Source organism: Leucopleurus acutus (genome assembly GCF_964270905.1).
Source record: "Leucopleurus acutus genome assembly, chromosome: 16".
In the NCBI taxonomy this organism is placed as follows: domain Eukaryota; kingdom Metazoa; phylum Chordata; class Mammalia; order Artiodactyla; family Delphinidae; genus Leucopleurus; species Leucopleurus acutus.
In genome coordinates, this window is record NC_139158.1 from 56315049 (window position 1) to 56331538 (window position 16490).

Below are 16490 nucleotides of genomic sequence, written 5' to 3' on the forward strand. Positions count from 1 at the left end.
AGTGCTTGGCACAGTCCCTGGTGCATTCTTTTATCTGCTTACCAAACATTTATTGCATGATATGGTGTGCCAGACGCTCCACCGGAGCTGAGAATGCAGGGATGAACAAGCCACCCTCAGGTAGAGCCTGGAGAGAATTGATGCCCACACATTTATCAAATACAAACAAGAACCTGAGTGAATACTTGGGAATGTTATTTGAAGTGCTGAAGAATCAATCACTGCTCTTTGGTACCTTCAGAACATGTGGGGGTTTGGGGCTTGGGGAGAAGAACTGAGATAACTCCCTCATGGTTTGCTCACCCACACTCATCTCTGTGGCTACCAGCCTGCTTGCAAACTTACTTCACAATAAACCAGATGAAAACCAGCAGGCAGAGCATCATGGGCTGGTCCAGAGTGACCCGAAGTCCTGCTCCCCTTTCCAACCAAAAATCACACTGTTTGTTGGAGCAGAGCTCCCTGATCAGCTGCCACAGGACCCGCTGGTAAAGATTGTTGTCTTGTTTCTCGCGGGACAGTTCCTCCTGGTTCACCGCCTGGGTGGCATTGATGCAGCTGGTGACAAACTTCTCCTTGGTGACGTTGGCCTCAGAGCAGCCATTGTAATGGATCCCATCAGGGAACTGCCAATAGTTGGCCTCGTAGTATCTATTGCCCTCAGCTCCGAAGTTGATATCCAGCTTTCGGCCTTGCCTGATGAAGGCCCCTGGGCGTATCTCTGCAGTGTGGGCCTCCGTGACCTGGGAGGTGCTTGGCAAGGCCTTCCGGTTCCACTTGATTCTGTGCTTTACGCCTCTCGCCTTGACTGAGGACAGCTGGCTGAAGAGCAGGACGCAGACAATGGCCAGCCAGCATCCACCCAGATGCTTCCTCATTGTGTCAGAATCTGCAACAGAAAAGGCTGGAGCAGTTAACTTCCCCAGTGGGGTTCCCAGTCTCCCCTGCGCCCTCCCACATGTAGGAGATTCTATGAGAGGAATGGCATTCTTGCACCCTTTACATTTTTCTGGAAACATAATTGTTTTCGCAGGCTTGGGCTGTACAGGGTTAAGTCAATTCAATACCAAGTTTCTTGCTTTTGCCTGAAATTACATCCATTCAGGACAGTGATCTTGGTTTTCTCAGACAGATCAGAAGCTGCAACAGGCAACTTGATTATTCATAGATATCCTTTCCAGTCTTACCCTGGGGACAGTGTGACCCCACCCTCCTCCCTCAACTAGTTTCTTATTGCACTTACTACGTGCCAGCCACTGACATTGCCTAACGTAATTCTCACATGGGGTAGGTACATTATTACTCCCACTTTATAAAAGTTGTACTGGGATTCAGAGAAGTTAAGTAATTTGCCCAAGGCCACACAATAGTGGGTGGCAGATTTGAATCCAGCTCTGTCTGATGCTCTTCCCATGTGCCCACTTGCCATGCCCCACTGCCCTTCTGGGCTGCTGGAGGGGATGGTGCTCGAATTTTGTGCTTTTGACTCACTGGGCATGAAGGGCAGCTCCGATAGCCCCTAAGCTAAGTGAATAGCAGGGCCTGTGAGGAATTTCAGAGGAAATGAGATGACAGGGAAGACAAGAGGGCTTGGGGAAACACTGAGAGTCAAGGTGGCCCCAGGGCATCTGAAAGGCTGCTGATGACCTCAGGAAATATCCCTCCCCCTTAAGCCCCCCAATCTGGTAGTTCGTCACATCTGGTTCCTGAACTTACAATAGTTATTGTGGAAATCCACCTCTCAAGGTCAACTGTTCAAGGCACTCCAGCACCTGGACCTTTGTCCATGTGGATCAGGGATACAGGAAGAGTTACTACAGCAGAGCATGCTTAGGCTATCTTCTAGAAGAAGATTTACTGTGTCCATGAGTACCAGAGCTGGTGGAGGTTGAAAAGTTAGCTTGCTTAGGCCCTAACACATCCTCCCTGCAGTATTCCTAAAAGTGATTAGTACTTCTCTGTTAAAATGTTCAACTCTAGTGTGACACTGGTTCTTATGCAGAAAAAGAGGCAAAATGCAACCTAAGTGCACACCCAGGCTCCTCTGAACTCCTGCAAAGAGACCTCTGCTGACTTCTCTTTACTTGCAGGCACTGCCCCAGGGTGGGTACAAGTGTGCCAGGCAGCAGCCTGAGCACCCGGGCTTCCAGCATCCACCCCTCACTTTCCCCCAATCACAGTGAGCGCAGATGAACTTTTTCCAAAGAGATCCAAGCGTGAAGCAAACATTCATTAATCTCCTAAACAGGGGCTACACCCATGTCATCAGCCCATACCCCTTGGTAGGAGAAATCTTAAATAACAGTAATAATATAAATTATGGGTGCATCAAATTAAAAAATAAAAGCATAGAGATCTTGAGAAAGAAATTAGTCTTCAGAGGCAAGGACTTAAAAGCAAAAGAAAATCCCAACCAGCCAACCCTAAACTAGCATTTTATTGTAGGACCAAAACATAGGCAAGAACACCAGTGATGTCTGAACATTCTCACAAGTGTCCCCAGATGTGGGACCCATCCCAGGAGGCGAGAGTAAAGAAATCATTGCATGGTTTACAGTCTGATTAAAAATAAACAACCTTGGCCACAAAAATGGAATGCACACGCAAACTCTGCCCCCCACATACCTTGGGATCTCTCTGGGAGTGCAGTGCACCTCTGGAGCCACGGGTGCACTGTCGTCTTGCACACCTCCTGCACACACTCCTGGGCCTGCCCGGCTATGTAGGAGCTGCAGGGGGAGGTGCATTCCTGTTGCTTTCCAAATATGGGAGCCCTTCCCTCCCTGGCATGACCAATCAGGGGTTCCCGAGTGCTTCTCTGCCTTGAGACAGACGGACCATTTCATTACTCTTTACTAATAAACACCATGTGAAGAACTTGATGAAGTCCAGAAAGACTTGAGAGGTATCTTTTATTTATCTAAGTTATTTATTTAAAATATTTTATACTTACTATTTCTGGTTGATTATAAAGGATATAAATGAACAGCCAGATGAAGAGGTACATAGGGCAGATCTGGAAGGATTCCAAGTACAGGAGTTCTCATGGATTTGGGGTACACAACTCTCCCCGAATGTGAGTGCATTCACCAACCTGGAAGCTCTTTGAACCCCATGCCAGAAACTGGGAACAAACCAAATATAATAAAAAATGCTCCTCTCACCCCTATCACTCAGGAAATGACAAAGTTTTAGCAGCTCTGTGCCAGGAACTGGGGATGAAGATCAAATATATATTTCTTATTATACCACAGTGTCACAGCTGTACAGATGAGTGGCTGCATCTGTCCAAGGAGTCTGGTTAGGGCTATTTTTAAGACTGATATTTGGAGAGGTGTCTTTTAGAATGAAATGAAAAGTGTTAGAAGGAAAATGTTTTTCCTTCAATATCTACAAGAGGGTATTTTAACAAATCTTTCTGGATATGCATACTATCCTGCACCTAAAGACCAGTTTCAGAAGCCAAGGCGCCTTTGCTGGGCAGCCTCTGTGGGAAGGGTCATGTTGGGAAGAGGGCGAGAAACCAGATGGACCACATGACCCACAGCCCAGAACCACAGGGAGGGAGGGACCAGTTTTCTTGGAGGAGCTTCCATGGACAAGCAGGGCTAATGTTGGGTGGAAGATAAATGAGAGGACTCACCAGGACTTTGAGTTGCTGGGGCCATGAAGAAATGCTTGAAACAATGAATTATTCAAAAGGCCGAGTTGAAGGTTTATGGAAACCCAGGGGACAGAGACAGAGGAAGACGAAACCCACACCGTTAAAAGATGGTGCGGGCTGAGAGCGGATTTCCTCAGAGTGCCTCCCTCTCTAGTGGTGCCCAAGCCTAGCTGGGAGGGAGCCAGAGGATCTGCCTTTCTTGGCACGAGGAGCTGTGCGTAGTTATCGGGTGAACGCACAGAAGGGACTAAGGTGTCCGTGTTACAATCATTACTGCAACGCCAAATCAAAAGTGAATTCTGGAGGTGAGATTGGAGTGAGATTTACCTGTAAATAGAATATGATCTTTACCCTGAATATGACCCTATCGATGGTTTCCAAATTCACTTCAAAGCCCTCTTTTAAACCACATTAAGTTGTTGCTTCTGGGATGACCAGCAGATGACGCCAGAAGAGTTTACAAAAACTTTTCACCCTGGAGGAGGGAAACCCCAAATCGAATGCTGTCCCTGCAGGGCTTCCTCTGCTCTAGGTGGATTTTTGGCCTCCACATGGGCCTTTCTTTCTCCCCTGCCTCTACTTTTAAAATTTATCTGATTTTCCTCTCTTAAAAAAAATTTTTTTTTCATTTTCCTTCTAGAATCATAGACATTTTGGTTTTGTGAACATACACATACACACACTATTAGTAGTAGAAACTTAGTAGAAACTATTTGCAAAATGCAGAAGAGAGGAAGAAAAAGACTCTCAATATTTTGCTACCCCCAGAGACAAGGGTCAGTACACGTTTGTTCAACATAATAGATGCTTAGGGTAATAATTAGGTTTGGGATGTTTAGAGCTGGAAAGGACTCAGAATCCTCTAGTGCAGCTCCTTCACACTATAAGGTCATGGGGCCCAGATAGGCCCAAGGTCACACAGCCAGGAGGCTGTGCTGCCCCTGCAGATCCATTGCCCTGTTCTGTACTCTGTGTACTGTCCACCCTGCCTGTCCCCATCTGGTGCAATTACCTCCATGCTCCCTCCCCTTCGGGCCCTCTTCATTCCCCTTCTTTCTATGCCCTTCCAGAGGAGGACTTTGCCCACAGTGTAGTGGGAGGTTGGTTTAGAGCTGATGAGGCTGCAGATTCCTCCTGTTAGCGAACAAAAGACTATTCTCAGAGGCACAGAAGAGTGTAGAGGGCTGTGAAATGTTTGAGAAGATGGGAGGAGCTCTGGAAGCTGCAAACAAGCAAGAAAACTGTTAACCAGATGCAGAGAGTACAGAACTGCTCCAACCCTGCCTGGCACCTGGCTCTCACCTGTAAAGATGAACAAACAGCCAAGGAAATAGTGAGAGAACATTAGTTTCTTCAAATGAGCTGAGAGGCCAGAGCTGAGTAACTTGTGTCTTCTGGCATCGATAATTATAGTAGGAAAATAACTGAATGTAGATGGTCTTTGAGAAAACTGGGAGAATGAGACTGATTCCACAGTGTTTGGTGCTCCATGACACAAAGGACTGTGACATATTTCTCTCCAACATGAATAATAGAAAATTATGTGGATTAAAAAAAAAGCAACAGGGAAAGACTGAGTTCTAGAATGCATGAATGGATCATTATTATAACAAATCCTTGTCTGATTAGATCTTGGACCTTTCTGAAAACATTTAGAAATAAATAAATTGATCGTTAAGATAGGAGATGCCATGGCAAAACAACTGTATCCAGAAAGGTTAGTGTGTGGGAAGATCACCCACCATATCTTGGCTTCTTGAAGATTTATCAAGTGTCTGTTATGTGGGAGAGCATAGAGATGAATAAGGCAGGTAACGTAGCTCATGGCCTAGTGGTAGAGAAAGAATTGAAATGTGTTTTGGAATAAAATACTTACTAGATAGCTGTGTAGCTGTCTAAACAGCCATACTCAATATTTTCTTTTTATTGAAGTCTACTATACACACAGAAAGCTGAACATATCCTAAGTATACAGCATTATGTAGTTTTACAAACTGAATACACCCATGTAACACACACCAAGATTAACAAGATGAACATGACAAAGCTCAAAGCCTCCTATCTCTCCATCAGGTCACTGCCCCTCCCCTATACTGACCACTGTCCTGACTCCTTAGACCACAGATTAGTTTTGCCTGCTTTTGTACTTCATATAACTAGAATTACATAAAACACAATCTTTTGCATCTGTCTTGCTCAAATTACATGTGAGATTCACCCACATTGGGTGTAGTTGTAGCTTGTTCATTTCATTGTGAGACTTCTCCATTCCCCTGTTGGTGGGCGTTTGGGTGGTTTTGGCATGAAGAGCACTGCCATGAACATTCTTGCACATGTCTTTTGGTGGACCTGTGATCACTTCTCTGTTGGATGTATACTCTGATAGGTAGACTTGCTGGGTCATAGCATATGCCTACGATCAGCTTTTATATTCTTAGAATTTCTATTATTGCCTTGTGCAAACCTTAAGTATCACCTTCCTCTATGGCTTGCTCACTCTTCCCAAGCACAGTTAGGGGTCTTCACGTGGGTTCTCATAGCACTTGGCACATAGCCAGCTAGTCATCTGGAGCATTCCCTTGCTGTTCATATGTTCAGCTGAGCACACAGAAGTTGAAGGACTGTGTTTCATCCGCATCTCTTTGCCCCACATCTAGCACAATGCCTAGAATCCAGATGCATCTAGATTCCCTTTATCTCTTCCTTATCAGTGGCCTGGTTGAGGACACGGTTGTCAGAGCTGCACATAGATCAAAGCTGCCAAGGTGGGCTGTGCACCAGAGGGCATGCTCAACACTCCAAATCGCAGCAGGTCCGGATATATAAAGGCAGCAAGAGGAAATTTAACAAGGATAAATGCAACAGTTTTATAATTTAAAAAAAAGAAAATCAAGGGCAGCATGGTGAAGACCTGTCATGGTGGTAGTTGAAACTCCATGGCAGACAGTTGTCTAGAAGAGCAGTATGAGGCACAGGGTGAGCAAACACTTGCAGAGCATAGGCTGCACTAATCAAAAGGTCATTTCCTCTGCAGTCTCTGCCCTTCCCTGCTCAGGGCACAGCTGGTGTTTGGAGCTGGGCTGTGGGGGATTGATTCAGGGCAGGGAGGTGGGAGGAGTGGGAGGGAGGGAGTGAGGGTTGAGAAGTGAGGAATTCCTTCGTGGCACATCAGGGATCACTGAAGGCAATTACTCATCTTGGGCATCACTAAATGTTTGTGGAATAGGATGCTCATAAGTAAGAAGATAGAGAAGCACTGAAGATTTAGAGCAGGGGTAACAGCATGATGGCTTTGTTTTAAGTTGATCCAGAAAGGACTGGACTGGGAAAGGGCTGAAACTTCCACCCAAAGATTCTAAGAAGGGCAGAGGATGCCAGACTAAGCCACCATGTTGAAGTTCCTCATTCAGCCTCCCACCACTTTTCTCATGTTTTTGTAAAGCATAATAATTAAAGCATAATTTGATCTGTGGTTTGTCTTCTCTCCCTAATATGCAGGAAAATGTCCAAAAGGAGAAAGGCCTTCCCCAGAGTGAGGTTACCTGGAGCAGGTGAGAGGGGCCATGTACTGTGTCAGGGCAATGACACCTTCATTATCCACAGTGTCCTTCATTCTCAGGAGGGACCCTGGGGATGCTGCAAAGAGAGCGAGTGTGAACTCGAGACCCAGGTTCTCATTCCCACGCTGCCATTCTCTGCCTCTGGTGGCTTCAGTTATCATCCGTCAGAGGAGACCTTAGCCTTCTCTGTCATGTAAGCAGCACTTTGTCTCAGAAAACAAATGGCATCTTTGGGGCAGGTGGAAGTTCACACTGAGAATCAGTTTTCACATCTGTGCAAGAGGTATCCCTCTGCCCCACCCCACCCCCATCCCCAACTAGGGCTTATCAGACACTGCTTGGCACTGTTGGAATCACAGAATTCAATATAAATCTTTTGCCTGAAATATTATAAACGGAAATAAGCTAAGGCCTAAGAGCTGCTTTGAGTGCATGGGCATGTGTTAATTATTGGCCTGCTAGAAATACTAATGAAGGATTTACTGCTATGAAGGCAACTAACAAAGGCTGAAGAGGTTGGTTCCAAAGGCTGGGTCTGTGATGGCTTTCAGCCAGGAGAAAATCAAAGCACTATCAAGACAGTTCACATTTGGTGGGGAAATTAGTGGTCAAGCTGCAGAGCTTATCAAACTGGACAATGCAGGGAGAGGTCACTTCTTGATATTAATGGCTGTAGGGACCAGATTCACCAGCAGATGGGAATGAGGGACCCAACATTGTAAAGAAAAGTATTTACTGAAGTGTAACATGAGTACAGAAAAATGTACATTCATAAGTGCAGGATTCAAAAAATTTTCACAAACTGAACAAACTTTTGTAACCACAGAACATTCTAAGCCCTTATGCCCACCCCCACCACCCACCCAAATGGTACCCACTGTTCTGACTTCCAATGCCCAAGCTAGTTTCACCTGCTTTTGTATTTTAGACAAATGGAATCATGCAATACATGCTCTTTTGTTGCTGGCTATTTTTGCTCATCATTATGTTTGTGACATTCATCAGTGTTGTCGCCTAGAAGTGTTATTTTTCAGTTCTCATTCCTGTATGATATATGGCTATATAAGTAGGCCACAATTTATTTATCTCTTCACCTCTTGATGGATATTTGGGTTGCTCCTCACTTGGAGCTATTATGAATTCAGTTGATTTGAAAATTCTTATGTACATCTCTTGGTGAACATAGCTCTCATTCTTGTTGGGCAAATCCTCAGGGACAGAGAGGCTGGGTCATCGAATAAGTGTCTTTTCAGTTTTAGTAGAAGCTGCCAAGCAATTTGCCAAAGTTGTTCAACCAATTTAGATGCATCTGCATAAGAGGTCTCCGAGGTTCCTCTTGCATCTGCTGCATGCCGGCCCCTCTGTACAGGAGACTTCTTTTAATTCTTTGCACCATTGTAGGAAAGGTGCTCAATGGAGAAATTTTGTTGTGTTGTTTAAATAAACAGTAACAACAGTTTGGTAAGTTATAGTAGAGCTTAGAACAAAGCATAAAGGTTAGGGGAGATTAGGCCTAACTTCGTCCTGCTAGTTGCAGGGGTTCTTAACCTGGAAGGGGGCTGTCCATGGATAGAATTTGGAAGATACATGAACTTAGGAAAAACCATCACATCTTTATTTCCACTAACCTCTACCTGAAATGTAGGCTTTCCTCCATGAAAAATGTAGGTAGCAGACACAGTAGCATTATTGTACTTGTGACCATAACCCACTAGAATCACAGATGTTTTCAGGTCACATTACAGGTAGGGTGGCCAACTGTCTCAGTTTACCAGCGATTGAGGGGGCTCCCAGGACATGGGAATTTCAGTGCTAAAATGGGAAGTATGGGGCAAATCAAGACAAGTTGGTCACCCTAATTCCAGGTTTAGCAAATCTCAAAATATCCCTTACACTTATCACTGTGAAGTCATTCGGCCCACTAGTAGATCTTATTTAGTGAGTTTTAGATATTTACATTTAATCAGTGTAAAAATGTTTTGATAACTCTATTTCAGCATAATTGGTTTCCTATGTAACCTCTGTATTTTATGCATTTAAAGCCATTATTCTGAGTAGCGTCCATATGCTTCATCAGACTCACAAAGTGGTCTGGCAGGGATAGACATTTCAGCTGGGTCTTGATGTATTAACAGGAGTTTGTCAGGTGGAGGGGGGCAAGGAGGACATTTCAGGTGGAGCGAACAGCATGAGAAAAGGAATGGAGGCATCCTGAGAGTGCCTCTAAGGCACAATAAGGTAAGACTTCATGATGTGTTTAAATATACCTTTAAAAATTATTCTTGGGGTAGTGATGGTGGTAAGCTGTGATTGCCAGTATGAAACAGCCCCTTCGTTCAGTGTGTATGACGATAGGTACCAGGCAAGGGTTATCAGAGTGCAGAGGAAGTGGTGATCATTGCAGTGGAAGTCTGCAGATAAAACTGTCTGGAAGGAAGACAATGAGACTAGTTTTTGGAGGGAAGTGAGGATGGGCAGGGGGTAGTGTCTTATTTCAGGTGTGCCAATGGAGGACCAGATTGCCACTGAGAGGGCTGTAGGGAGGAAGACACAGAGAGGGAGAGTTGATGTCTTTGATGTTCTTCTGGATTTCTTTCACAACTGTTTCTGCCCTGAAAATTTTTTTCATCCGACTCAGCTTTATGGTCTGTAGGAAGGGCTAGCACTGAACAATGCATTCTCTTTTCTAGCCCTGGATGATGGTCACTGCCAGGGGAACAATCCGCCCAGCACAGATATGTCTCTACTAGCAGTTCACACTCCATATCCAGCTCTACAACAGATGTCTTGACTTCAAGAGTTGACCAGGTCCTCTCACCCCTTCACTTTAGTTGCCATATGGAAACATTTAGAATTTTCCAACTGGACATGAACCAATACTCCTCTTATATTTTCTGATCTCCTGACCTCAAGTGGAAGTGACATATAGGTATGAAATGACACACAGGAAAGGAGGATCAGGTATAAACTTGGGAGGGAAAACCAAATAGAAGGAAAGCCAACGGAGGGAAAGCCAAAATATCACATGCATTATTCAGATGGGTTCTTAAGTGATATAGCAAGGCCCCTGAACAGGGCAAGCAGGTCAAGGTGAGTAAAACAGGGATGTAATGTGGGCAGCTCAGAAGCTAAGGCTCATACGAAGGCCTCCATTTCTCAAGGCCTGGTATTCACACCACCCAGTCTCGCCAAAGACTTAGCTCATAGCATGAGAGGGTGTGTCCTTATTCATCTGTGTAACTTCCCTACTAGGTGGAGAGGAAACAGCTGGGGCTACCTCTGCTGGGCAGATTGAGAAGTCAAGAGGAATGCCATCTTTGGGGAAAAGGGTAAAGTTTCCACCAGGTGGATGAAAGTTGTTGAAACAGTTTGTAGGAGGAGTAACTTGTAATGTAGTAGAAAAGGCAATCATCACAAAAACTGGTGCACGAAACAACTTCCAGGTCCTTCATTCATTTTTCAAAGACCATAGCTTTTTCTTGAGGAAATTTTAGTATTCAATGCTGAGTAAAGGGGGTCGAATTTTCTCCACATACAGGTAACAGATTTATTTCACCTGGTAACAATTCTTTCAACTCTTGACACCGGCAGGTCCTCTATAATAACATATTGCAGGAGGGGCAAGCAGGTTCAATCACTCTGTGGTTAACTATTGTGGTGCTCACCTTTTTAAAGGCAAAGAACGTTGTATTACATCTTTCAGCTTTCATTGATTAGGCTTTGATTCTGTGGCCAGAAAAGGCTTTGGACCCAAGGGTATTAGGAGAATAACAAGTGGGCTGAAATGTTCTTATAACAATTAAATTTCAAACAAGTGCCCGAACCTCCCTCTACCCTCTCATCACTTATATTCTTAGGTAGGTAATTCTATGCTTAAAAAAGTTTCATTGAGATATAATTCAAATACTATGGAATTCATCATTTCACATTGTACAATTCAGTGATATTTAGTCCATTCACAAAGTTGTTCATTGTCACTATCTTATTCCAGAATATTTGTATCACACCAGAAGGAAACCCCACGTTCATTTGCAGTCACTTCTCATTATCCCCTCTCTTCAATTGCTGGCAATGAATAATCTACTTTCTGTCTCTATGGACTTGCCTATTCTGGATATTTCATATAAATGGAATCACACAATATTTATACTTTTGTGTCTGTCTTATTTCACTTAGCATCATGTTTTCAAAGTCCATTTACATTGTAGCATACATCAGAAGTTCATCAGCCTTTTTATGGTTTACACCCATTACCCTGGAGAACACAAATGCTCTTCCATTTGATATTGTGGTTTGACTATTGCAAACTAGGGGACGCTGAATAAAACAATATTTCTGTTGTTCAAGTACTCTTCAGGTGATTTTGTCAAAAGCAAGTCGTGGCTTTCACCGTGCATTTTCCATAAGCTGGCTGGACAGAGCCAAACAGCCCAACCTGGTTTATTTATTGAGTTCATCTCCTGGCACGTTCTGAGGAATGTGGCCACCCCAGCTGTGGGAATCAAATGAGCAGCAGAGCCACAGTGGGCCTCCTCCATGGATGGCAGTGAAAAATCATTCTCCTAAAATTCTCAAAGCTAAGAATGGTCTCTGACATATTTACAGGGGGAATCTGGGCTTGACTGAGCATATCGTCATTCATCAAAGGTCCAGAGATGTTTCTTGAGGAAACATTAGCCCTGTCTGATGGCCTTAACTGGAGGTGAGAAACCCTTCTTCTGGGCTAGTCTGGTCCACAAAAATAGCCTTGGTATTTGCATGATGCCATGGAAATAACAAACCCATGATGTCTCATCACCTCCTGGAAGGCAGTACAGAGAAAAGAGTGGTTGGAGAGAAAAGGCCTCCTTGGAGGGTTGGAATAAAAGGAGATTCAGAGGGCTTCCCTGGTGGCACAGTGGTTGAGAGTCCGCCTGCCGATGCAGGGTACACGGCTTTGTGCCCTGGTCCGGGAAGATCCCGCATGCCGTGGAGTGGCTGGGCCCGTGAGCCACGGCCACTGAGCCTGTGCTCCGCAACAGGAGAGGCCGCAGTAGTGAGAGGCCCGCTTACCACAAAAGAAAAAAAAAAAAAAAAAAAAAGGCGATTCAGAGACATGCAAGGGAATGGGGAAATAAGGCTGGACAAAGAAAACATGGTCTCCTTTCTCATTGAGTTCCTGGTCTGTGAGTCTAGCCAATGGCAAGACCACCTGGTGGGCCTGGAATCTGTGGGGTTCTCCCTGCACTTTGGAGTTGGGGCCTTGGGAAGATGAGCTGGAGCCATAAAGAAACCTGAGTGGGCCTGTTCCATGTGTGGACAGCCACCGTGAGCAGGGTGACGGGCATGCCTAGCATTCAGAATTTGGCAGCATTGCGGGGATAGCATCTTGCCAACTTTCTGTCGTACCCCCTGAATTATAGCTAACACTCCGTCTTATGTTAATTAACTCATTATCAGTATAACGCTAAGCCAGGTGTGTTTGCAGTGTATTTGTGTGTGGGAGGAACATTATCTGGCTTAGAGTTTTAGATCTTCATTAGTATGAGCCAAACTAAACAACTTTGTTTGATTACGAAACTCTTCACTTTGTGTGAGCCATGGGGGCGTGGTGGCTGGATTTCAGGGGCTGTATCCAGAATGGAAGCATTTCTGTTTGCAATGGGCAGTAGGAGGTAAGCACCCTTGGCAATCCTAAGTGGATCGGTGGGCAGTGGCCCGGTCTTTTGAAGGCATAGAGTGATCCAGATAACGGTGTAGTGTGTGAATGTGGGGCACCCAAAAGGCCCTCTTAGTCCTGGGACTGCCTTTGAGCTGTATTTAGAGTGACACTGACATACTGCTATGACATTTCTTGATAGGTGTTGAAGTCCTAGTCCCCAATACCGAAAAATTACTGTATTTGGAGTTAGGGCCTTTAAAGAGTTAATTTAAAGTTAAATTAAAATGAAGCCGTTTTGTAAAGCAATTATACTCCAATAAAGATGTTAAAAATTTTAAAAAAAGAAAAAATGACACCGTTAGGGTGGGCCCTAATCACATTTGATGAGTGATGTCCTTATAAAAAGAGATTAGGACACAGAGACACACAGAGGGAAGACAGTGCGAAGACACAGGGAGAAGATGTCCGTCTACAAGCCAAGGAGAGAGGCCTCAGAAGAAACCAACCCTGATGACACCTTAACCTCAGACTTCCAGCCTCCAGAACAGTGAGAAAATAAATTTCTGTTGTTTAAGCCCCTCAGTTTGTGGTATTTTTTTATGGCAGCCCTAGCAAACTAATCAAGATGGTATATTCAACAAGAAAGGCAATGAAACAAGGTCCTGTAAAGTTTTCTGAAATGATTGGGTTGAGTAAGGGTGTTAAAGGATGGAGTTACTGAAAACTGTTATCTTTACCCAATATAAAGATTAAGATAATGACCTTGCTTTTGTTTATTGTTTGTTTTTAGAGAAGGAGGGAGGAAAGATGTAGGTTTGCCAGAACAGTTACAGAGAAAAAGCCCCCAGCCCCAATCACCCTGGTGGCCTACAGCCTGGGGGCTCCAGCAGGAGGTGACTCGTGCTCTAGGGCTCAGGGGACCATGGTTTGGTTAGAGAGGGCCACCAACCAATGGGTCCTGGCTGCAGGTCACCTCTGAAATAATACAAGGGAGGCATGTATGGGAGTGATGGAGGGTCTGTCTAGGGAAGGAGGCATTTTAGGCTGAGATTGCTTTTAGGATTTCTGACCCTTCCTTCAGATTCCCCTTGGAGTCAACTGAGTCCCCTCAAGCTGGAGCCCTGCAGAAGACCAGGGGGCGCCCTTCACAGAGGCCATGGGTTGTACACAGTGCCCGAGGCCTGGCACCTTTGAGCCAAACCCTTAAATATCATCACAAACCAAAGGCAAAGAGTTTCCACAATGTACTTTTGTGAATATACTATTTGTGTGACCTTGGACAAGTGACAGAATGTCTCTGGGTCTGAGACTTCCCGCAGGAGCAGTTAACTAGCTCTGTTTGGCTCTGAGATAAGATAGAAGCTGACTTCACTGCTGCCTGCAGGTGGTTGATTCTTTTAACTCAGGCCAGGCAGGAGGATTGTGCTGTGAAAGCAGGAGAGGCAGCACTAAGGGCTAAATCAAGAGAAGGTAGACTCCCTGCTGGCCACTCCTCACTCCCCCTGAGCCTTCAGTGCTTCTCCAAAGTCTTGGTCAGGGTTAGAAGAGATGACTTGGGCCTCTAGGCCCTTGTTTCTCGGTGTGGTCCTGGGACCAGCAGCATCACATCACCTGGGAGCTTGCAGAAACACCAAATCTCCGAGCTCACATCAAACTTGTGGCCTCAGAACTGCATTTTGACAAGGTTCTCAGGTGATGTGCATGCCCATCAGAGTTTGAGAAGTGCTACATTTGCAGGGTGGGTACCATTCCAGGTTTAGCTGTCTCTCACTAGTGGTGGGCCTCAGGACTCACCTGTGCTTCCAGCTTTTCAGGCAGCAGGTGTTAACCACCTCCTTACACCTCCATGGCCTTTCATCCTTAGAGCGCCCATCTTTCTCCTCCCCAGGGAGAGTTCCAGTCAGGTTTTTAGTCTCCCTAACAGCTCTGTATTTCAGGGCCAGGCCACCTTCTATTTCCTTCACATCTTCCTGTAGAGCAGTGGAGCTCCATGTGCAATCTCTACATCGACAGCAGCATTGCCAGGGAGTTTGTTAGAAATGTACATTCTCAGGTCCTACCCTGCACTCCAGAATCAGAAACTCTGCAGTGGGGCTCAGCAACCTGTGCTGAACAAGCCTCCAGGAGGTGCCAATGCAGGATATAGTGTGAGAACCCTGAGGGCCTTGTGTCAGTGAGGTTTCACAGAACCAGCATGGCACCATCTAGGAACTTGTGAGAAATGCAGAATCTTGGGCCCCAGTCAGTGCAGATTGGTGAGCACATTCAAATTTGAGGAGCATTGCTCCAAGGCAAGAACAGAGCACCGGCTCTGGAGGAAAGGACAGATGTACCAAGGCAGACGTGAATCTTGTAGACTGGGTGTACGCAGTGGAAGGCGTGGCTTCCTGGAGAACAGGGGTAGGCCTCACAGGAGTGGGGCAAAGGATCGAAATGTAAGCTTAATGCAGGAGGAGCTGAATCCTCCAGTTTTGAAGAGCCAGAGAGGAACTGACCTTTCTCAGGTGGAAATGAACTGTGTAGGTCAGTCATGCTTAGACCAATGCAAGGTCAGGGCCTGAGCCTGGGGAAGCTCAGGTTCTTGCCAGATTAAGGCTCCCACCCCACTAGGGTGGGAAGCAGTACAGACCCCAAATCCCTTCCAAAGGCAGGGGACACTTATTTGGCTTTAACCCCAGAGAGAAAGGAAGGGAAACAAAGGTTGACACCTGACACTTCTCTGGAAGAACCCTCTGTGAGGGTTAGACTCAGTTATTTAAAATTGATTTAAAATTTTTTTTAGTAAAAATTCCTTTAGCACAACTCATAGTAGTTGGAAGTAACAGGAAGAAAACATGGTGGCTGAGAAAGATACAGATGTGTATCATTCACTTTGGCCCTCCAAATACCTATGCATTTAATGATTGAAGCCTTCTCAGTGGGCTATTTTTGAGAAAGTACGATTGGCAGATAATGAATAGTTTGTTTTTAAATAATTAGAAATATGGTCAAAAGGGCTGAATGAAAATAGTCCTAGAAATTTTTGTTAATGATTAACTTGGAGTAATGCTTTTGAGTCTTTGTATATGTCATTTGTTTTAATAGTTTTGTGAATGATGGGGTTTCAAGATGTTTTTATCTTTTCATTTTTAATGCAAAGTTGATCCTCTGTTTAGATATTGAAGGATACTGGCATTTGCTAAGGTATTAATAAATATTATGATTTCAACCACTGTCATTTTTTATGATTATTTCCTGCTGTTGGTAAATTACAGATGCAGAAGAAAACCTCTGTGAAGGAAAACTGAGAGCTGGTACTTCACACTTGTGAAGAAGAAAACATGAAAAATGAGTTGAAACCCTGTGACAAAGAAAAGTGGCCTATTGACCTTACGGTGTTGAATTTCAATCCAAAGAGTGATTGTTACCAGGTCTCACAGTTTATAACCTGAGTTGGTGTTGAGGGTGGGGATGGGCATCAAGTAGATAATTTAGTTTGTTAAGTCTCATCTTAATCAAGAAAATCCTCTATTTCAAAATCCAGAACAGAAAAAAGCTTCCAGAATTCAAGGACTGTTTTCCTCTGCTGCAGAAGTGACTTTGCCAGGTACTTGTGGAAAAAAATGAAAAGGCAGCAGAGAATAGC

General features: G+C 44.7%; 1 protein-coding gene across 1 annotated transcript; it reads right to left on the reverse strand.

Annotated features, from left to right (window-relative positions):
- Positions 1-341: 341 nt before the first annotated feature.
- Positions 342-878, reverse strand: PRND (prion like protein doppel; the record flags this gene model as incomplete). Its single annotated transcript, XM_082856193.1, has 1 exon — positions 342-878. The coding sequence occupies one exon, from the start codon at positions 876-878 to the stop codon at positions 342-344; it is 537 nt and encodes a 178-aa protein (XP_082712319.1).
- Positions 879-16490: the final 15612 nt, after the last annotated feature.